Source organism: Magallana gigas, chromosome 10, assembly GCF_963853765.1.
Source record: "Magallana gigas chromosome 10, xbMagGiga1.1, whole genome shotgun sequence".
Taxonomy (NCBI): Eukaryota; Metazoa; Mollusca; class Bivalvia; order Ostreida; family Ostreidae; genus Magallana; species Magallana gigas.
The window spans coordinates 4,589,244-4,612,320 of NC_088862.1; the positions used below are offsets into that span (position 1 = coordinate 4,589,244).

General features: G+C 36.6%; 2 protein-coding genes across 2 annotated transcripts; one reads left to right on the plus strand and one right to left on the minus strand.

Moving 5' to 3' along the window:
• The first annotated feature begins 503 nt into the window (after positions 1–503).
• LOC105328897 (proteasome subunit beta type-3) lies at positions 504–16,196 on the plus strand. The gene is made up of 6 exons (XM_011429932.4): positions 504–631; positions 999–1,183; positions 1,591–1,698; positions 1,877–2,054; positions 3,263–3,357; positions 15,973–16,196. The coding sequence occupies exons 1-6, from the start codon at positions 629–631 to the stop codon at positions 16,019–16,021; spliced, it is 618 nt and encodes a 205-aa protein (XP_011428234.1). The 5' UTR covers positions 504–628; the 3' UTR covers positions 16,022–16,196.
• Positions 16,197–17,111: 915 nt separating this feature from the next.
• LOC105328896 (ORM1-like protein 1) lies at positions 17,112–22,905 on the minus strand. The gene is made up of 4 exons (XM_034454312.2): positions 22,794–22,905; positions 21,792–21,971; positions 20,493–20,644; positions 17,112–19,517 (listed from the first exon to the last, which is right to left on the minus strand). Exons 2-4 carry the CDS (start codon positions 21,963–21,965, stop codon positions 19,382–19,384), a joined length of 462 nt encoding a protein of 153 aa, XP_034310203.1. The 5' UTR covers positions 21,966–21,971; positions 22,794–22,905; the 3' UTR covers positions 17,112–19,381.
• Between the last annotated feature and the right edge of the window lie 172 nt (positions 22,906–23,077).

Here is a 23,077-nt window from a genome sequence, read left to right on the forward strand (position 1 = left end):
CACGAAAAAAACCTTGTTAGATCTATATTACTTTTGTAGCAGAAAGAGCAACAGTCGGTAGAAAATGCTCAATGTATGCACTGGTCGAGGTATTTAATTGTACCGTGAAACAATTGTCACAAAAATAGATATATCCTATAAACTTTAAAATGATAACACTTAAGTCCATAGAGTATCTGTAAATCAACAGTAAAAATAGTGGAACAGGTTTGCTTGCCAATTCCTCTCCACAGTCTAGAAAGAAAAAAAAAACACCTGATACTTCAAGTACAGTTAAAAAATCTATAAAGATGCCGAAACATATCGGTGCTGAAAAGCCATGGTACCGAAACGGCCTTTGTTCTGAAGGCACACGGTAAATATAGTTTACATATGTTTACTTACGCCTACCCCCTCCCCCCATTTTATAATGATCAAATATTTATCCAGAAAATTCTCTATATTTGATTATACTTGCATTTATTTTGAGACTTGTTTTTTACATGCTTTAAAGGTTTTAACAGAATATTTATTACTGTAGAGAGACTCGAGTTCTTATAGTTAAATACTAAATTTACCCTACCTCAGTCAATTTCCGGCAAGTTAATTCCCTTGTGCTGGTGACTTGCAAGAAAAGTTCACATCAAACATGGTATTTGATTATACATATATATTTTCATAGATTATTTAACAAGAACTTCATCGGTTGTTAGGCAATCACTTTGATTAATTCTTGTACTTTTGATGTTTAAATCTTGTTTTTAAACTTGAATTTCGTGCAAGCCATCATGTATATTTTACCGGCCTCTCTCTCTCTCTCTCTCTCTCTCTCTCTCTCTCTCTCTATGTTAGTTTAGCTTGTGGTTTTGATAAAAGTTGAATACAAACAAAGCAGGGGAGAAACACACAAACCATTTTTAACATGATGATGAAGTCAAGAAATTATATTTATTTGAACGTCAACTTTTGTTTTACTAGAAATTGCCTATATTTCAATATGAAATTTTATCTTTTTCCAGTCTATATTAGAGTACAACGGTGCTGCCATCATAGCCATGAAAGGCCGTGATTGTGTGGCGATTGCCTCTGATCGTAGGTTTGGAATACAAGCACAGACTGTCAGTACTAATTTCCAGAAGATTTTTGAAATGGGACCTCGTCTCTACATTGGTTTGCCTGGTCTGGCTACAGACGTTCAGACAGTGTAAGTATAATTATAAGTCATTGCTGGGTCGACAGTCACACTGTCACTGCAGATTTCTATTGAAAGTAGTTGTTCTAATCACATCTTAAGATTTGGGTATATCAAAGTTTTCTGACACATTTTTTTACCTCACAACTGAATTATTTCACTTACTTTGCACTCCATCTTGTTTCCATCAATTCAGGTTTTTGAACAATGAGGACAACAACAAAATCATGTGACCCATGAAATGATTAAGATTTGCAAAAAACAAAAAAATAACAAAATCCAGATGCTATTTATTATCCAATTTTGAATAAAATACATGAGTTAAAACTGCGAATGTAAACTGACTGCCACATGTGCCATTTTGTACGAATATATGTTGCATCATACTGTATATATCATATTTTTCCTTTTTGTTGCAGACATCAGCGGTTACAATTCAGACTTAATCTCTATGAATTACGGGAAAATAGGAGAATAAAACCTAAGACATTTTTGAGTATGGTGTCCAATTTACTTTATGAAAGAAGGTTTGATATTTATTTTCTCCTGTATTAGTCTTCTTTGTAAACATTTATCACCTACATTACTATTTTTAAATGTGAAAAATTAATTTTGAGTTCATATGATTTGATTGCTAGGGAATGTCAGTTAATTTAGTAAATGGCTAATTGTATGCATTATTTAGATAGTCTTCATATGTGACAGGTTTGGTCCTTACTTTGTGGAACCAGTTATAGCTGGCCTTGACCCTAAGACCTTTGAACCCTTCATAGCTTCAATGGATCTGATTGGTTGCCCTATGGTCACCGATGACTTTGTTGTTAGTGGCACCTGTTCAGAACAAATGTATGGCATGTGTGAGTCAGTATGGGAACCCAACATGGTAAGTATATATAAGAAACATGTTGTGCAGCAATTGTGTCAGATAGTTAAATGTCATGTTGAAGAACCAAAGGTTTAGGATACATCTTTCCAAAATGCCATATCATGTAAATGTTTCAAACATGTATGAAATAAAGTCAGGGCTTAAAGTTTTGTGGCCAAAATGGGTCCAACGCTTAAATTTTGAATGCTGATGATTTCAATTGATCCCATGGCACATCATTCTGTTTAAACATGTTAACCGTACCTAATTATAGGGATGGGAGAATCCACCGATGCACCGGTGCATCGCGGTATTTGTTTTGACGATATTTGGATCGATACATTTACCATTAATACAACGATACTTTACTGAACTTTTTTTATTTTTCAAAAATATCCGAGCTTCATATATCGGCTATTTTTAGTCCGCGCGCCTAATATGAAAGTACAAAGATGGCGGAAAACCTCGTAAAGTTGTCAAAACTGTTAGGAAGCTAAATATGGAGTGTGGAAAACTTTTGGAGTACTTGTTTATGCAAAACTAGTGTACACGAGACTAAAGTAATTTGTAAATTGTGCAACGCTCATTATGAATATAACAAAATAACTTTGGACATGCGGTAATACATCGGCAGGTTGAATAAATTTTAAACTTTTATTCATGTTTTCATTTAATTGCAATGTATCGTGATATGTATCGTATCGCATCTCATGTATCGTGATATGTACCGAATCGGCTCAGTACAGTATCGTCCCAGCCCTACCTAATTACTGATGTGAAATTTGTGAAGTGAAGGATAATATCAGTGATTTTGATCAAATAATTTGTTTCAAATACTGTGTATTTACTGTAGATTCCTATTTAAACACAAGGTACTAATAACTGCGAAACATTGCTAGAAGCACATTTCGCAAATTTTAAAATCTCGCTTTTATTTTTAAGACATATGAAAACTACTTGGTATATGAAACTGATAAAAATTCGGCATTTGCCATTTCATGGAAAACGGCTGAATCGCAGAATTAAGTACTTGCATTAAATAAGGAATCTACAATATGTTAAAAAGTAATGTACATTTGTATGTATACCATTGTCTTGTTGTACATTTGTATGTATACCATTGTCTTGTTGTACATTTGTATGTATACCATTGTCTTGTTGTACATTTGTATGTATACCATTGTCTTGTTGTACATTTGTATGTATACCATTGTCTTGTTGTACAGGATCCCCAGGAATTGTTTGAGTCGATATCTCAGGCGTTACTGAATGCAGTGGACCGTGACGCTGTATCGGGTTGGGGAGGAATCGTCCATATCATGTAAGTGTAGCACAATATTAATTACCAATTTAACAACTGTAACCTACAATGATCACTATGATATTTTGACAAACATTGTAATGTACATGACATTTATCTACTAGTATCTACTTTATTTTATACAACGCTATTCAAACAAGAGCACTGCCAAGCAATTAAGGCATTTCCTCATGACAGGAAATGCTTTTTTTTTTAAAAGTCAAGTGAACTTGTTTATTTTTCTTGGTGCTATATCAATTAAGGTTAACTTGCACATTCAAGATGAAATTACACAAAGGTACATTGTCTTGATCTAATCATGAGGTGAAAGTGTTCAGGTTTTATTTTTTCCATTGCTGATGATAATATATTGCTTCATTATATATTAGTGGGGGTAGTTCATTAGGCGGGAGGCAATTACAAACAAACAATTATTTTATTTTTGCTCAACTTTAGTCCTTGGGCAGCATTATTTGTTAGCTGCAGGTCCGTAGCTCTCTAACTGAAAAAATTTGGATGGATGAGCTGGGAGCTGCAGTGCCTCACATAGTTAAAAAACTGCTATTTACGGTGCCCAAAAATTGCGTTAGTTTTTGACTGATTTACTTTTTTCCGAACATATTCTATACAAATATTTGATTCCAAAAAATACTTTGGACATTTGACTACAGGTTCATTTATCATCACTATACTTGCCTCTGATATTCTTTCAAACACCATCACCAGCTAAAGTGAAGTAGTGCTATTTGTGTACATGTAAAAATGATGACTATCAATCTCAACATGAATTTAACATACTCCAATTTCCAAGGTCGGTTAGTAGGTTTGAGAGAAAGTTTGAGGCAAGTAAAGTACCGATACAAGTTGTAAATTGATTGAAGAATTTAATGGCACTAATCTTTTCCACAGAATTTGTGTGAAAATAACTCAGATTAACAAGTCCAAAACTAATGCAATTTTTGTTCACAATAAAATGCAGTTTTTGTTACAATCATATTAGGAGGCACTGTAGCTCCCAGGTCATTCATCAAAAATTTTCAAGACTGTGAGCTACATTTTTAGCTCACCTGAGCTGAAAGCTCAAGTGAGCTATTCTGATCACATTTTGTCTGTCGTCCGTCTGTCTGTCCGTCCGTCTGTCTGTCTGTCTGTAAACTTTTCACATTTTCAACATCTTCTCAAGAACTACTGGGCCAATTTCAACCAAACTTGGCGCAAATCATCCTTAGGCAAAGGGGATTCAAAGTTGTGAAAATTAAGGGTCACACTCGTTTTCAAGGGGAGATAATTAGATATTAATGAAAAATTTCGAGAAATTTTCAAAAATCTTCTTCTCAAGAACCAGAAAGCCATGAAAGCTGAAACTTGTGTGGAAGCATCCTCAGGTAGTGTAGATTAAAAGTTGTGAAATTCATGACCCCCAGGGGTAGGGTGGGGCACCAATGGGGGGGTCAAAGTTTTACATAGGAATATATAGAGTAAATCTTTAAAAATCTTCTTCTCAGAAACTAATCAGCCAGGAAAGCTGAAACTTGTGTGGAAGCATCCTCAGGTAGTGTAGATTCAAAGTTGTGAAATTAATGATCCCTAGGGGTAGGGTGGGGCCATAATGGGGGGTCGAAGTTTCCCATAGCATTTATAGAGTAAATCTTTTAAAATCTCTTAGAAACTAATCAGCCAGGAAAGCTGAAACTTGTGTGGAAGCATCCTCAGGTAGTGTAGATTCAAAGTTGTGAAATTCATGATCCCTGGGGGTAGGGTGGGGCCATAATGGGGGGGGGGGTCAAAGTTTTCCATAGCATTTATAGAGTAAATCTTTTAAAATCTTCTTCTCAGAAACTAATCAGCCAGGAAAGCTGAAACTTGTGTGGAAGCATCCTCAGGTAGTGTAGATTCAAAGTTGTGAAATTCATGATCCCTGGGGGTAGGGTGGGGCCACAATTGGGGGTCAAAGTTTTACATAGGAATATATTGAGTAAATCTTTAAAAATCTTCTTCTCAGAAACTAATCAGCCAGGAAAGCTGAAACTTGTTTGGAAGCATCCTCAGGTAGTGTAGATTCAAAGTTGTGAAAATCATGACCCCCAGGGGTAGGGTGGGGCCACAATGGGGGGTTGAAGTTTTACATAGGAATTTATATATATAGAGTAAATCTTGAAAATCTTCTTCTCAAAAACTAATCAGCCAGGAAAGCTGAAACTTATGTGGAAGCATCCTCAGGTAGTGCAGATTCAAAGTTGTGAAAATCATGATCCCTGGGGTAGGGTGGGGCACAATGGAGTGTCAAAGTTTTACATAGGAATATATTGAGTAAATCTTTAAAAATCTTCTTCTCAGAAACTAATCAGCCAGGAAAGCTGAAAGTTGTGTGGAAGCATCCTCAGGTAGTGTAGATTCAAAGTTGTGAAAATCATGACCCCCGGAGGTAGGGTGGGGCCACAATGGGGTGGTCGAAGTTTTACATTGGAATATATAGAGTAAATGTTTAAAAATCTTCTTCTCAGAAACTAATCAGCCAGGAAAGCTGAAACTTGTGTGGAAGCATCCTCAGGTAGTGTAGATTCAAAGTTGTGAAAATCATGACCCCCAGGGGTAGGGTGGGGCCACAATGGGGGTTGAAGTTTTACATAGGAATTTATATATATAGAGTAAATCTTTAAAATCTTCTTCTCAGAAACTAATCATCCAGGAAAGCTGAAACTTATTTGGAAGCATCCTCAGGTAGTGCAGATTCAAAGTTGTGAAAATCATGACCCCTGGGGGTAGGGTGAGGCCACATTGGGGGGGGGGTGTTAAAGTTTTACATTGGAATATATAGTAAATCTTTAAAAAACTTCTTCTCAGAAACTAATCAGCCAGGAAAGCTGAAACTTGTGTGGAAGCATCCTCAGGTAGTGTAGATTCAAAGTTGTGAAATTAATGATCCCTGGGGGTAGGGTGGGGCCATAATGGGGGGTCGAAGTTTTCCATAGCATTTATAGAGTAAATCTTTTAAAATCTTCTTCTCAGAAACTAATCAGCCAGGAAAGCTGAAACTTGTGTGGAAGCATCCTCAGGTAGTGTAGATTAAAAGTTGTGAAATTCATGACCCCCAGGGGTAGGGTGGGGCACCAATGGGTGGTCGAAGTTTTACATTGGAATATATAGTAAATCTTTAAAAAACTTCTTCTCAGAAACTAATCAGCCAGGAAAGCTGAAACTTGTGTGGAAGCATCCTCAGGTAGTGTAGATTCAAAGTTGTGAAATTAATGATCCCTGGGGGTAGGGTGGGGCCACAATGGGGGGTCGAAGTTTTCCATAGCATTTATAGAGTAAATCTTTTAAAATCTTCTTCTCAGAAACTAATCAGCCAGGAAAGCTGAAACTTGTGTGGAAGCATCCTCAGGTAGTGTAGATTAAAAGTTGTGAAATTCATGACCCCCAGGGGTAGGGTGGGGCACCAATGGGGGGTCAAAGTTTTACATAGGAATATATAGAGTAAATCTTTAAAAATCTTCTTCTCAGAAACTAATCAGCCAGGAAAGCTGAAACTTGTGTGGAAGCATCCTCAGGTAGTGTAGATTCAAAGTTGTGAAATTAATGATCCCTGGGGGTAGGGTGGGGCCATAATGGGGGGTCGAAGTTTCCCATAGCATTTATAGAGTAAATCTTTTAAAATCTTCTTAGAAACTAATCAGCCAGGAAAGCTGAAACTTGTGTGGAAGCATCCTCAGGTAGTGTAGATTCAAAGTTGTGAAATTCATGATCCCTGGGGGTAGGGTGGGGCCATAATGGGGGGGGGTCAAAGTTTTCCATAGCATTTATAGAGTAAATCTTTTAAAATCTTCTTCTCAGAAACTAATCAGCCAGGAAAGCTGAAACTTGTGTGGAAGCATCCTCAGGTAGTGTAGATTCAAAGTTGTGAAATTCATGATCCCTGGGGGTAGGGTGGGGCCACAATTGGGGGTCAAAGTTTTACATAGGAATATATTGAGTAAATCTTTAAAAATCTTCTTCTCAGAAACTAATCAGCCAGGAAAGCTGAAACTTGTTTGGAAGCATCCTCAGGTAGTGTAGATTCAAAGTTGTGAAAATCATGACCCCCAGGGGTAGGGTGGGGCCACAATGGGGGGTTGAAGTTTTACATAGGAATTTATATATATAGAGTAAATCTTGAAAATCTTCTTCTCAAAAACTAATCAGCCAGGAAAGCTGAAACTTATGTGGAAGCATCCTCAGGTAGTGCAGATTCAAAGTTGTGAAAATCATGATCCCTGGGGTAGGGTGGGGCACAATGGAGTGTCAAAGTTTTACATAGGAATATATTGAGTAAATCTTTAAAAATCTTCTTCTCAGAAACTAATCAGCCAGGAAAGCTGAAAGTTGTGTGGAAGCATCCTCAGGTAGTGTAGATTCAAAGTTGTGAAAATCATGACCCCCGGAGGTAGGGTGGGGCCACAATGGGGTGGTCATAGTTTTACATTGGAATATATAGAGTAAATGTTTAAAAATCTTCTTCTCAGAAACTAATCAGCCATGAAAGCTGAAACTTGTGTGGAAGTATCCTCAGGTAGTGTAGATTCAAAGTTGTGAAAATCATGACCCCCAGGGGTAGGGTGGGGCCACAATGGGGTGGTCGAAGTTTTACATTGGAATATATAGAGTAAATGTTTAAAAATCTTCTTCTCAGAAACTAATCAGCCAGGAAAGCTGAAACTTGTGTGGAAGCATCCTCAGGTAGTGTAGATTCAAAGTTGTGAAAATCATGACCCCCAGGGGTAGGGTGGGGCCACAATGGGGGTTGAAGTTTTACATAGGAATATATTGAGTAAATCTTTAAAATCTTCTTCTCAGAAACTAATCAGCCAGGAAAGCTGAAACTTGTTTGGAAGCATCCTCAGGTAGTGTAGATTCAAAGTTGTGAAAATCATGACCCCCAGGGGTAGGGTGGGGCCACAATGGGGGGTTGAAGTTTTACATAGGAATTTATATATATAGAGTAAATCTTGAAAATCTTCTTCTCAAAAACTAATCAGCCAGGAAAGCTGAAACTTATGTGGAAGCATCCTCAGGTAGTGCAGATTCAAAGTTGTGAAAATCATGATCCCTGGGGTAGGGTGGGGCACAATGGAGTGTCAAAGTTTTACATAGGAATATATTGAGTAAATCTTTAAAAATCTTCTTCTCAGAAACTAATCAGCCAGGAAAGCTGAAAGTTGTGTGGAAGCATCCTCAGGTAGTGTAGATTCAAAGTTGTGAAAATCATGACCCCCGGAGGTAGGGTGGGGCCACAATGGGGTGGTCATAGTTTTACATTGGAATATATAGAGTAAATGTTTAAAAATCTTCTTCTCAGAAACTAATCAGCCAGGAAAGCTGAAAGTTGTGTGGAAGCATCCTCAGGTAGTGTAGATTCAAAGTTGTGAAAATCATGACCCCCGGAGGTAGGGTGGGGCCACAATGGGGTGGTCATAGTTTTACATTGGAATATATAGAGTAAATGTTTAAAAATCTTCTTCTCAGAAACTAATCAGCCATGAAAGCTGAAACTTGTGTGGAAGTATCCTCAGGTAGTGTAGATTCAAAGTTGTGAAAATCATGACCCCCGGGGGTAGGGTGGGGCCACAATGGGGTGGTCGAAGTTTTACATTGGAATATATAGAGTAAATGTTTAAAAATCTTCTTCTCAGAAACTAATCAGCCAGGAAAGCTGAAACTTGTGTGGAAGCATCCTCAGGTAGTGTAGATTCAAAGTTGTGAAAATCATGACCCCCAGGGGTAGGGTGGGGCCACAATGGGGGGTTGAAGTTTTACATAGGAATTTATATATATAGAGTAAATCTTGAAAATCTTCTTCTCAAAAACTAATCAGCCAGGAAAGCTGAAACTTATGTGGAAGCATCCTCAGGTAGTGCAGATTCAAAGTTGTGAAAATCATGATCCCTGGGGTAGGGTGGGGCACAATGGAGTGTCAAAGTTTTACATAGGAATATATTGAGTAAATCTTTAAAAATCTTCTTCTCAGAAACTAATCAGCCAGGAAAGCTGAAAGTTGTGTGGAAGCATCCTCAGGTAGTGTAGATTCAAAGTTGTGAAAATCATGACCCCCGGAGGTAGGGTGGGGCCACAATGGGGTGGTCATAGTTTTACATTGGAATATATAGAGTAAATGTTTAAAAATCTTCTTCTCAGAAACTAATCAGCCATGAAAGCTGAAACTTGTGTGGAAGTATCCTCAGGTAGTGTAGATTCAAAGTTGTGAAAATCATGACCCCCAGGGGTAGGGTGGGGCCACAATGGGGTGGTCGAAGTTTTACATTGGAATATATAGAGTAAATGTTTAAAAATCTTCTTCTCAGAAACTAATCAGCCAGGAAAGCTGAAACTTGTGTGGAAGCATCCTCAGGTAGTGTAGATTCAAAGTTGTGAAAATCATGACCCCCAGGGGTAGGGTGGGGCCACAATGGGGGTTGAAGTTTTACATAGGAATATATTGAGTAAATCTTTAAAATCTTCTTCTCAGAAACTAATCAGCCAGGAAAGCTGAAACTTGTTTGGAAGCATCCTCAGGTAGTGTAGATTCAAAGTTGTGAAAATCATGACCCCCAGGGGTAGGGTGGGGCCACAATGGGGGGTTGAAGTTTTACATAGGAATTTATATATATAGAGTAAATCTTGAAAATCTTCTTCTCAAAAACTAATCAGCCAGGAAAGCTGAAACTTATGTGGAAGCATCCTCAGGTAGTGCAGATTCAAAGTTGTGAAAATCATGATCCCTGGGGTAGGGTGGGGCACAATGGAGTGTCAAAGTTTTACATAGGAATATATTGAGTAAATCTTTAAAAATCTTCTTCTCAGAAACTAATCAGCCAGGAAAGCTGAAAGTTGTGTGGAAGCATCCTCAGGTAGTGTAGATTCAAAGTTGTGAAAATCATGACCCCCGGAGGTAGGGTGGGGCCACAATGGGGTGGTCATAGTTTTACATTGGAATATATAGAGTAAATGTTTAAAAATCTTCTTCTCAGAAACTAATCAGCCAGGAAAGCTGAAAGTTGTGTGGAAGCATCCTCAGGTAGTGTAGATTCAAAGTTGTGAAAATCATGACCCCCGGAGGTAGGGTGGGGCCACAATGGGGTGGTCATAGTTTTACATTGGAATATATAGAGTAAATGTTTAAAAATCTTCTTCTCAGAAACTAATCAGCCATGAAAGCTGAAACTTGTGTGGAAGTATCCTCAGGTAGTGTAGATTCAAAGTTGTGAAAATCATGACCCCCGGGGGTAGGGTGGGGCCACAATCGGGTGGTCGAAGTTTTACATTGGAATATATAGAGTAAATGTTTAAAAATCTTCTTCTCAGAAACTAATCAGCCAGGAAAGCTGAAACTTGTGTGGAAGCATCCTCAGGTAGTGTAGATTCAAAGTTGTGAAAATCATGACCCCCAGGGGTAGGGTGGGGCCACAATGGGGGTTGAAGTTTTACATAGGAATTTATATATATAGAGTAAATCTTTAAAATCTTCTTCTCAGAAACTAATCATCCAGGAAAGCTGAAACTTATTTGGAAGCATCCTCAGGTAGTGCAGATTCAAAGTTGTGAAAATCATGACCCCTGGGGGTAGGGTGAGGCCACATTGGGGGGGGGTGTTAAAGTTTTACATTGGAATATATAGTAAATCTTTAAAAAACTTCTTCTCAGAAACTAATCAGCCAGGAAAGCTGAAACTTGTGTGGAAGCATCCTCAGGTAGTGTAGATTCAAAGTTGTGAAATTAATGATCCCTGGGGGTAGGGTGGGGCCATAATGGGGGGTCGAAGTTTTCCATAGCATTTATAGAGTAAATCTTTTAAAATCTTCTTCTCAGAAACTAATCAGCCAGGAAAGCTGAAACTTGTGTGGAAGCATCCTCAGGTAGTGTAGATTCAAAGTTGTGAAATTCATGATCCCTGGGGGTAGGGTGGGGCCATAATGGGGGGTCGAAGTTTTCCATAGCATTTATAGAGTAAATCTTTTAAAATCTTCTTCTCAGAAACTAATCAGCCAGGAAAGCTGAAACTTGTGTGGAAGCATCCTCAGGTAGTGTAGATTCAAAGTTGTGAAATTCATGATCCCTGGGGGTAGGGTGGGGCCATAATGGGGGGTCGAAGTTTTCCATAGCATTTATAGAGTAAATCTTTTAAAATCTTCTTCTCAGAAACTAATCAGCCAGGAAAGCTGAAACTTGTGTGGAAGCATCCTCAGGTAGTGTAGATTCAAAGTTGTGAAATTCATGATCCCTGGGGGTAGGGTGGGGCCACAATTGGGGGTCAAAGTTTTACATAGGAATATATTGAGTAAATCCTTAAAAATCTTCTTCTCAGAAACTAATCAGCCAGGAAAGCTGAAACTTGTGTGGAAGCATCCTCAGGTAGTGTAGATTCAAAGTTGTGAAAATCATGACCCCCAGGGGTAGGGTGGGGCCACAATGGGGGGTTGAAGTTTTACATAGGAATTTATATATATAGAGTAAATCTTGAAAATCTTCTTCTCAAAAACTAATCAGCCAGGAAAGCTGAAACTTATGTGGAAGCATCCTCAGGTAGTGCAGATTCAAAGTTGTGAAAATCATGATCCCTGGGGGTAGGGTGGGGCACAATGGAGTGTCAAAGTTTTACATAGGAATATATTGAGTAAATCTTTAAAAATCTTCTTCTCAGAAACTAATCAGCCAGGAAAGCTGAAACTTGTTTGGAAGCATCCTCAGGTAGTGTAGATTCAAAGTTGTGAAAATCATGACCCCCAGGGGTAGGGTGGGGCCACAATGGGGGGTTGAAGTTTTACATAGGAATTTATATATATAGAGTAAATCTTGAAAATCTTCTTCTCAAAAACTAATCAGCCAGGAAAGCTGAAACTTATGTGGAAGCATCCTCAGGTAGTGCAGATTCAAAGTTGTGAAAATCATGATCCCTGGGGTAGGGTGGGGCACAATGGAGTGTCAAAGTTTTACATAGGAATATATTGAGTAAATCTTTAAAAATCTTCTTCTCAGAAACTAATCAGCCAGGAAAGCTGAAAGTTGTGTGGAAGCATCCTCAGGTAGTGTAGATTCAAAGTTGTGAAAATCATGACCCCCGGAGGTAGGGTGGGGCCACAATGGGGTGGTCATAGTTTTACATTGGAATATATAGAGTAAATGTTTAAAAATCTTCTTCTCAGAAACTAATCAGCCATGAAAGCTGAAACTTGTGTGGAAGTATCCTCAGGTAGTGTAGATTCAAAGTTGTGAAAATCATGACCCCCGGGGGTAGGGTGGGGCCACAATGGGGTGGTCGAAGTTTTACATTGGAATATATAGAGTAAATGTTTAAAAATCTTCTTCTCAGAAACTAATCAGCCAGGAAAGCTGAAACTTGTGTGGAAGCATCCTCAGGTAGTGTAGATTCAAAGTTGTGAAAATCATGACCCCCAGGGGTAGGGTGGGGCCACAATGGGGGTTGAAGTTTTACATAGGAATTTATATATATAGAGTAAATCTTTAAAATCTTCTTCTCAGAAACTAATCATCCAGGAAAGCTGAAACTTATTTGGAAGCATCCTCAGGTAGTGCAGATTCAAAGTTGTGAAAATCATGACCCCTGGGGGTAGGGTGAGGCCACATTGGGGGGGGGGTGTTAAAGTTTTACATTGGAATATATAGTAAATCTTTAAAAAACTTCTTCTCAGAAACTAATCAGCCAGGAAAGCTGAAACTTGTGTGGAAGCATCCTCAGGTAGTGTAGATTCAAAGTTGTGAAATTAATGATCCCTGGGGGTAGGGTGGGGCCATAATGGGGGGTCGAAGTTTTCCATAGCATTTATAGAGTAAATCTTTTAAAATCTTCTTCTCAGAAACTAATCAGCCAGGAAAGCTGAAACTTGTGTGGAAGCATCCTCAGGTAGTGTAGATTAAAAGTTGTGAAATTCATGACCCCCAGGGGTAGGGTGGGGCACCAATGGGGGGTCAAAGTTTTACATAGGAATATATAGAGTAAATCTTTAAAAATCTTCTTCTCAGAAACTAATCAGCCAGGAAAGCTGAAACTTGTGTGGAAGCATCCTCAGGTAGTGTAGATTCAAAGTTGTGAAATTAATGATCCCTGGGGGTAGGGTGGGGCCATAATGGGGGGTCGAAGTTTCCCATAGCATTTATAGAGTAAATCTTTTAAAATCTTCTTAGAAACTAATCAGCCAGGAAAGCTGAAACTTGTGTGGAAGCATCCTCAGGTAGTGTAGATTCAAAGTTGTGAAATTCATGATCCCTGGGGGTAGGGTGGGGCCATAATGGGGGGGGGGTCAAAGTTTTCCATAGCATTTATAGAGTAAATCTTTTAAAATCTTCTTCTCAGAAACTAATCAGCCAGGAAAGCTGAAACTTGTGTGGAAGCATCCTCAGGTAGTGTAGATTCAAAGTTGTGAAATTCATGATCCCTGGGGGTAGGGTGGGGCCACAATTGGGGGTCAAAGTTTTACATAGGAATATATTGAGTAAATCTTCTTCTCAGAAACTAATCAGCCAGGAAAGCTGAAACTTATTTGGAAGCATCCTCAGGTAGTGCAGATTCAAAGTTGTGAAAATCATGACCCCTGGGGGTAGGGTGAGGCCACATTGGGGGGGGGGTGTTAAAGTTTTACATTGGAATATATAGTAAATCTTTAAAAAACTTCTTCTCAGAAACTAATCAGCCAGGAAAGCTGAAACTTGTGTGGAAGCATCCTCAGGTAGTGTAGATTCAAAGTTGTGAAATTAATGATCCCTGGGGGTAGGGTGGGGCCATAATGGGGGGTCGAAGTTTTCCATAGCATTTATAGAGTAAATCTTTAAAAATCTTCTTCTCAGAAACTAATCAGCCAGAAAAGCTGAAACTTGTGTGGAAGCATCCTCAGGTAGTGTAGAGTAAAAGTTGTGAAATTCATGACCCCCAGGGGTAGGGTGGGGCACCAATGGGGGGTCAAAGTTTTACATAGGAATATATAGAGTAAATCTTTAAAAATCTTCTTCTCAGAAACTAATCAGCCAGGAAAGCTGAAACTTGTGTGGAAGCATCCTCAGGTAGTGTAGATTCAAAGTTGTGAAATTCATGATCCCTGGGGGTAGGGTGGGGCCATAATGGGGGGTCGAAGTTTTCCATAGCATTTATAGAGTAAATCTTTTAAAATCTTCTTCTCAGAAACTAATCAGCCAGGAAAGCTGAAACTTGTGTGGAAGCATCCTCAGGTAGTGTAGATTCAAAGTTGTGAAATTCATGATCCCTGGGGGTAGGGTGGGGCCACAATTGGGGGTCAAAGTTTTACATAGGAATATATTGAGTAAATCTTTAAAAATCTTCTTCTCAGAAACTAATCAGCCAGGAAAGCTGAAACTTGTGTGGAAGCATCCTCAGGTAGTGTAGATTCAAAGTTGTGAAAATCATGACCCCCAGGGGTAGGGTGGGGCCACAATGGGGGGTTGAAGTTTTACATAGGAATTTATATATATAGAGTAAATCTTGAAAATCTTCTTCTCAAAAACTAATCAGCCAGGAAAGCTGAAACTTATGTGGAAGCATCCTCAGGTAGTGCAGATTCAAAGTTGTGAAAATCATGATCCCTGGGGTAGGGTGGGGCACAATGGAGTGTCAAAGTTTTACATAGGAATATATTGAGTAAATCTTTAAAAATCTTCTTCTCAGAAACTAATCAGCCATGAAAGCTGAAACTTGTGTGGAAGTATCCTCAGGTAGTGTAGATTCAAAGTTGTGAAAATCATGACCCCCAGAGGTAGGGTGGGGCCACAATGGGGGGGGGGGGGGTCAAAGTTTAACATAGGAATACTCAGTGTATAGAGTAAATCTTTGAAAATCTTATTCTCAGAAACTAATCAGCCAGGAAAGCTGAAACTTGTGTGGAAGCATCCTCAGGCAGTGTAGATTCAAAGTTGTGAAAATCATGATCCATTGGGGTAGGGTGGGGCACAATGGGGGGTCGAAGTTTTACATAGGAATATATAGAGTAAATATTTAAAAATCTTCTTCTCAGAAACTATTCAGCCAGGAAAGCTGAAACTTGTGTGGAAGTATCCTCAGGTAGTGTAGATTCAAAGTTGTGAAAACATGATCCCTGGGGGTAGGGTGAGCCCACATTGGAGGGGGGGGGGGGGTGTTAAAGTTTTACATAGGAATATATAGTAAATCTTTTAAAATCTTCTTCTCAGGAACTAATCAGCCAGATGATTCTTTATAATTGTTAAGACTTTGGCTCCAGGACAATTCTTTGGCCTCACAAGAAGGCTCAGAGTTTGATGTAGCTTAATATCCCATATATAAACAATTGTAAGGGATCTTTTTGAGGACTGCAATACTTAACATGTGATATGACTATAAAATCATCCTGTTAGAAAAGGGACTAATGATTATAAACATCAGAATATCCAGGGGGAAAAATGGATTTTATTTATACAGGATCTACATGTATTATTGTACATTGTCCAGATTGTTTGTATTATGACTCCATTAAGCTGATTTTATCATACCGATTGTTCCTCAGGTGAGCGATGTGGCCCATGGGCCTCTTGTTTTGTCTGTTATCTTTTACTGAAGAAAATCGAACAACTGTGTGTATAGCAAACTGTTAATTAATGTGAAACTTGTTTATTTTACAGTGAGAAAGACCAAGTCACAACTACAGAACTCAAAGGAAGAATGGATTGATGCCCCATTAACCTAGCTACATTAGTGCTTCAAACTCTGTTCTGGGTCATGACAGTCAGAATTTCCTCTGACTTCAGGGCTAGTGCTGAAAACTTTTCTCAGTGTCATCATAATTTTTTGTCTACTTCATGTTTATGTGCAGTTTTGAATAAACAACTTAAAATATACAACACAATATACCATTCCTTGTATTTTCACGTGAAAGAAGTCTGCAGAAGAAGCTTTTAATATATTGAAACCATGCAGGCGTGTTCGACTTCATCCACCCTTATATAAGCTGTAATTTGAGATATGGCAGTGAGCAGACGAGATGTTTTTCCAGTTAATCATTACATCCACATTTTAATATCTCAGTGGTCCTTTCCTCATAAATGAGATCTCAGAGTGGTAATAAAATGGTGACCAATTTAAAGGGGCCTGCCTAAATAACAATTGGATGAAAAACACGTCAGAGGAATTTGCTTTATCTTATGACTTAAAAATTTTCCCATTGGCATAGAACTTTAATTGAAGCTAATTCCTACTTCCTGATAGGCATTCTTTTAGTTTAATCTGAGCAAGATTAAGCCAATGGAAAATAAATTATATTCTAAAACTAGATTCTAAAGAGATCTGCCATAACCTTCACTTTTGACCACGAAACTTGGTCACTGCATTTCCTATTTATTGTTAAGTATGAGCCAGATAATATGTACGGGAGTAGAGTATATGCGGTAAAAGATTTTAAGGTGGTCTAATATGACCTTGACCTTTAAACTTCATTTAAGGTCACTGCACATCAATTGACTAAAGGCTGTGGAATAGGTATGAACTAGATTTGGCCAAAGGAAGAAAATATATAATTGAACAAGGTGTTTTCATATAATTCTGTTACAACCTCAAACTTACACCTACAAACTTGGTTCAAGGTCACTGCATAGTCTTTAGTAAAGACACTCTTTCGATGAAAAAAGAGCCAGATTGGATTAGGGGGAGTGAAGATATGCTCTAAGCAAGTGATCTTGGGTGGACAGATGGACTAACAGATGGACAGACAGACTTCACAATAGGCTGCAGAGCAAGGCCCTAATGAACATCAATTCACTCAATACAAGGCATTTCAAATTTATTAAATAAAATAATTCTGTACATGTAAAAAAAATCAATAAACATCATTGAGAGAGTTTGAGAACTACTGCTCTAAAAGACAATGGAATTAGAGTTTCTCCATCAGTGCAATAGATATATATACGTAATTATTCACATTCTAAAACATGGTCATCAAATCACTTGCTTTGTCATGAACATACGAGCCTCATTTTTCTTTTCGATAATTGTCCGTTTCTGAATATATTGGCACACACCTTCTTCTTTCTCCTTGTTATGGAAAAAATATATTATACATCTTGTAAACATGATTTCTCATCAACACTTGACCACTGATGGACTAAAACATCAATAGCAACATAAAGCCAAGGCATAAAAAGCAGACAATTAATTCTCACTTGTACATGCATTCATACTGCTTGGACAATTTTCACGTCAAATTGTACATCTCCCTTACCCAGTTATAACAATCTATGAATTGGTACTCAACAAAACTCAGCTGAATGGATTATCATATTAATTGGTTCTCAACGGAACTCAGCTGAATGGATTATCATATATTAGTTGGGCAAGTAAAAATTCAGGTGGTGTCTGCACTTCTCTAGCAACAGAGATTGGAAAGTATGTATATTGTACAATGCATCAAACAAACAGCTGAAAAAAACCCAATAAATACTTTTTAGCTATAAATAATAATACTATCAAAGTAACACCAGGACTTTGTATATAAATTTTAGCCCAACCCATGGGATAAAGTTTCCTTGCCAAAAAATATTCTTTTTATCATATGTACATGTATTAAAAATAACAATTCTACAATGTGCACACATTGAATAATCTCTTTACTTCGATTAGCTGGTGTCAAAAACTGATTTTTACAATCAATCACAACTTTTTCAGCCTTTCAGACAAGCGGAAAACGACCTCGAATGTATAATAAGGCATGCATGATAATAACCCCCCCCCCTTTTTTTAAGAAATAACCTGATATACAGTACATATATTGTATTATCTGTTGAAGTTTGAGCAAAACTTCATCAAATTCAATGATAAAGCCTAAATTAATCACAGAAGAGACATACAAATATCGGGATATGTCTAGTTCATACTTAATTAAATGGTTGGGATGTGACTCCGTTTTGGCTAAATTATAACATCCTAGAATGTAAATACATTAAAGGTGTCTTTCAAGCTCTGCCTGAAAGGCCCAAAAAGTTGCAATGATTTATTTCCTGAAAAAAGATTTTCCACAAGTCTCTTTGAGCTACATTTGATATATGAATAGAAAGACTTTATGTAAAATTTCTCCTTTGAAGCAGTGCTTGCTTATTTTGAAGCAAAACTGAGACTTTAAATAGCAGTGTCCTTGACCTCTTAATTGAAATATATGTAGAACATACCAATCATGGTTTTTCTAATGACTTACAGCTAAAAACAAATATGTACTGTAAAACAAACCAGTCACGATCTGCTTAATAGTTGAAATAAGCTACCAATATTTACTGAACATTTGCAAGAAACTCCAAATTGGACCTAAACACATGAATCTTCCAATTTTGTTGGCAGTTAGATCATGTTCACATAAATGCATGTACTGGTACATGTACTATATATATGAGTGTTTAAGAGACAAAAATTCAATACCAGTTTCACAGTTTCTGTCATTATTTTGAAGTAAAATTGTGTTTTCCAACTCAGTAAATCATCAAAATATTTCTTTCATAATCATCCTGAATCGTACAGATATATCTGTATTATATATTGTCTTTCTAATAAAAAAGACTGCATTAGCAAACTCTTTTATCTCTCTCATTTTCTTTCAACATTTTAATAAACTGTTACAATCTTTTTAACAGCAATAATAAAAAAGAACTGTGCTTTTGCTCTACTAGCTGGATATCACTCAATCAGTATCAATATTCCATCTTTCACTCATTCTTTTTCTCTCTATCAGTAATCTCTTTGTATTACTCTTCAATATTTTGCAATGTCATTAACAGTTATATTTCATTGTTTCCAGTTTTTGTTTTGCTTACATCATTTTTTATGGGACATGAAATAATACAGCACTATCACATAATAATGAAATGACTCCTTTGTCAAAACCTTCCAACGATTCACACTTGCTGAATCAGTCAGTTTCAATGTTCCCATGGAAACAGAAATTGTCACCAGATCATCAGCTACAACTTACTATAGTTGGGAAAAAAGAAGAATGACCTTTTTTTAAGACTTAACTTGTCTGAAGAAAATAATTATGTCTTGATCTGGATTTCACCACTTGTTAATGTTGAAGATCCGCACACCGTGTAACTGAGGCAGTTTGGGTATAACGCTAAAACCGAGCGCGATCAGGTTTATACAGAAATGTGTTGTATCATACTTTGTGTAAAAACTCGCCAGGAAAAATCTGAAAGGGAAATAAAAATAAATGTTTGATTTAAAGATTTTTTATGTAAATAAAAAATGTATATTAAGGATATGGACTATAGCTAATATATAATTAAAGACCCATATTATATAACAACAGTCTGATTAAAATCAAACATTCCACTAGCTCCCTTTGATGGTCCCAAATTTGAATGTGGCCACACTTGAGTACCTCTTCGAAACTTTTAAAACTGAGAGATATTGCATAAATGCTTCTGCCTGCAAAATTTCGTAGAGGTACTCAAGTGTAGCCAAAATAAAGGAGCTAGTGGAATTAATGTTTGAATTTAATCAGACTGATATAACAAAAACAAAACTTAGCTATAGTTCATTACAACTTTTTTGGTACTATAAAGATATATAGCAAATTCATAGACATATATACTCACGGCAAAGTTCTTTAATGGTCTCAAAAGCATTTATTATAATTCCTTACCATAATCTATGGTTTTAACCAACTGGGATGTAATTCTGATGTTCCATGCAAAGGTTTAAATCATTTTCAGTTATGCTATTTATTTTACATGTTTTAGTTATCTTTTTTAATAACAAAATTTTGAAAGTTCAAATTATAAAATGTAACTAATTAACATAATAAATTCAAAATAATTAGGCTTTTTATTTAAATTGGGTGATCTTCCGGTTGCATATAAGTAAGTAAAAGACAATTAGAAATATTTTCACAAGAAAAGTTGATTGATCCTAAAAATTCTTTGTCACAACAAAAAATGTTCAAAATGACATTACCAGTAAATAGCATATGAATATTTAGAGTTAAAATATTTTTCTGAACCATCTGTCGGAGGCAGCTAGAGGCCAACTTTATTAGCAAAACCTGAATCTTCATTGACTTGAGATTGCCCACGAGTTTTGTGTCCATTCTATTTCCACAAATGCACACAAAACCTGTGGCTTGCAACGATGACCACACTAAAGTAAAAGAAGTCCTGCTTACATTGCTACAGGTACGACAGTTAAAAATTTCTTGGTAGGAGTGAATTGTTGTCCAAAGTCGATTTGTTCCCATTGAGTTTGGGTCCTGGCTTTTCCCTGCTCAGGTGTTCCCCAAGGTGTTCCCTTGGTAACATGTAGCATGAAGTATGTAATCTAAAACCAAATTTTATAACATCAGAACAAGTAGAATTTTTAGAACAAGAGTATTTACTCTCTGATTTCAAATCAATGCAAATTTTGGTTTCACAAACAGAGGTATTTCACCAACATACCTGGTGAGTTGGTTGCCATCATCCAGGCAATCAAAGAACTAAATATGATAAGAGTTAAATTTGGCCCCCATAATTCGCCCTTTTTTAAGTGCTTCGGGTACAATAAAATGTTAACTAATTTTTCAGAAGAGTTGATATAAAATATATTTTTCATCTATTTATTTGCACTCACTGGCAGTATATGACGTCAGAAGTGACGCCATTTATATAATTCAATCAAAATCAGCCAAAAAATGGCATTTTTCTTATCTATTTACGAATGGGAAATATAGAGCGCATGCTTGAACAAGGAAAATTTTGTTGTCACTTATTAGTCTTGGCTAGATACATCTCTGATTAAAATATTTTATTTGTTCAAGAATGCGCTCTATGTTTTCGGAAGGAAAAACTGCTTGAAAATCAGCTGTTTTATGCTAAAAATGCAAAAATGGCGGGAAAAGGTTGTCTTTACAATGTCATATTTCTAAACTGTGGGCACTTGAACCAAAATGAATATTATGTAAACACATCACATACATATCTGTACTAAAAAAACAAAGAATGATAGTAAAATGATAATGTTCATTTTAGGGGGCCATTTTAGGCCCTTTTCATATATAGTCCTTTATAGTGTTTCATCCATGTATAAAAATAATACAAGCATTGAGCTAGTTTGATAATATTTCATATATTAAATCAAAAATTACAACTGTAAAAATTGAATGATTTTTAGATACATGTACACTGTAAAGTTTTTGTGTTTAGAATGCACTTGTGTATTACATGTATACACACCCTCCACAGTTGGGTACGAAATGTATAATATGCACCCAGAAATGTAGAATTTTTAAAAAATCACCAATGTGCATATTTCTTGAATAACATTTACAGATCTAACCAAAAAAAACAACAAAAGTAATGTCTTAATTAATATTAAGTCCAATATTCTTTGATAACTGTAAAATGGAAGACCAGCAGACAAAAAAACCCACGGATCCCTAACCAAATCCCAACTAAAACGCCCCCAACCTACTCTGCATTGTACATACCACACAATGGACGACATTAGTTAGGGTCCAAGCAACAGCTACCGAGAAAAACGGAATTGTCAGAAGCATAAAGTGTGTAATTAGTAAAATTAACACATATGTGATCCAGATCCCTCTTGAGCCCAGGTATGAATGGGTTGGATTTTCTTCACTCGTCGCAGTACCTATATTCATTGTGATCTGTAAAAATCAATAAAAAAAATTTAAATATTGGTATTAAACATAAGTGACCACTAATAATTGTTTTAAAAGGTAGTGTTGTATCTTAATTTTTAAAACATGTTATATATCCTATTCTCTATTGTGAAGTGGACAGGTATAACCTTGTTTTGCCTGTCCCTTTTCTCAAAAGAGGAATATTCCTTGATAAATGCACAAGCAAGAAACCTATTATACATGGATCAAGGTTTTTATAATATATATATATATATATATATATATATATATATATATATATATATATATATATATATATATATATATATATATATATATATATAAATGAAGTGAAACCTTGGCTCAATGGTGTCCGAGTTTCTGAGTAGTGGATACATATATAAATAGCACACCTTAAGTATATACATCTATCACCTAATATACCTTGTGTATTTATATGTATATTTGGTATCATGCATATGCATATATAGAGACCCAAGCACCTGTTTTGACCTAATTGACCAGGCCAGGTTCTTTAGCACTGACCTACCTCGCCTGTCGGTACCATATTTTACAGCTATTACTACACCAAAACAGATGAAATTCGATAAAAATCTGCAGATTTTCATTTAAAGTTAAAATTATGAAGTTTTAAAACAGCTCTATGCCAACAACTTCAGACATATATGCAGACCTACAGTCAAATACATGGGGAATGTCAGATTATTTGCAATTCATTCACAGAGATTTTCGTGCATTTCCTTCTATATTACTCTTTGACATAAAGATTAAGATACAGACAATGCTGACGAAATTTCATGTATCATACTAAAATAATGTACACACCAAGGTATGGGAACTCTCAATAATACAAAAACGGAAATTCGTAATCAATGATAATGGCTTCTATCAATGACGTTGCAAATTTAAAACCAATACGGACAAACTATGACACCCCGAATTTATAGACACCATAGGTCTAACCAATAATGAAAAAAAAAATAACACAATGATTAATTTGTTTCTGTTCTCAAAGCCTCTCGTTCTTTTATTTTAAGTCAGAGCTCAAACAAGATAAAATAATTCGGATTTATCTAGCCTGCTAAATATATCTTTCTTTAGTTGGGTAC

Coding starts and splice junctions, on each gene's coding strand:
- LOC105328896 (XM_034454312.2), bottom strand. CDS start 21,965: ATGAATATAGGTACTGCGACGAGTGAAGAAAATCCAACCCATTCATAC. Junction 20,645..21,791: donor CTAATGTCGTCCATTGTGTG/GTATGTACAATG, acceptor ATTTGGTTTTAG/ATTACATACTTCATGCTACA. Junction 19,518..20,492: donor ACTGTCGTACCTGTAGCAAT/GTAAGCAGGACT, acceptor TTTCCCTTTCAG/ATTTTTCCTGGCGAGTTTTT.
- LOC105328897 (XM_011429932.4), top strand. Junction 2,055..3,262: donor CAGTATGGGAACCCAACATG/GTAAGTATATAT, acceptor CTTGTTGTACAG/GATCCCCAGGAATTGTTTGA. Junction 3,358..15,972: donor GGAGGAATCGTCCATATCAT/GTAAGTGTAGCA, acceptor TTTATTTTACAG/TGAGAAAGACCAAGTCACAA.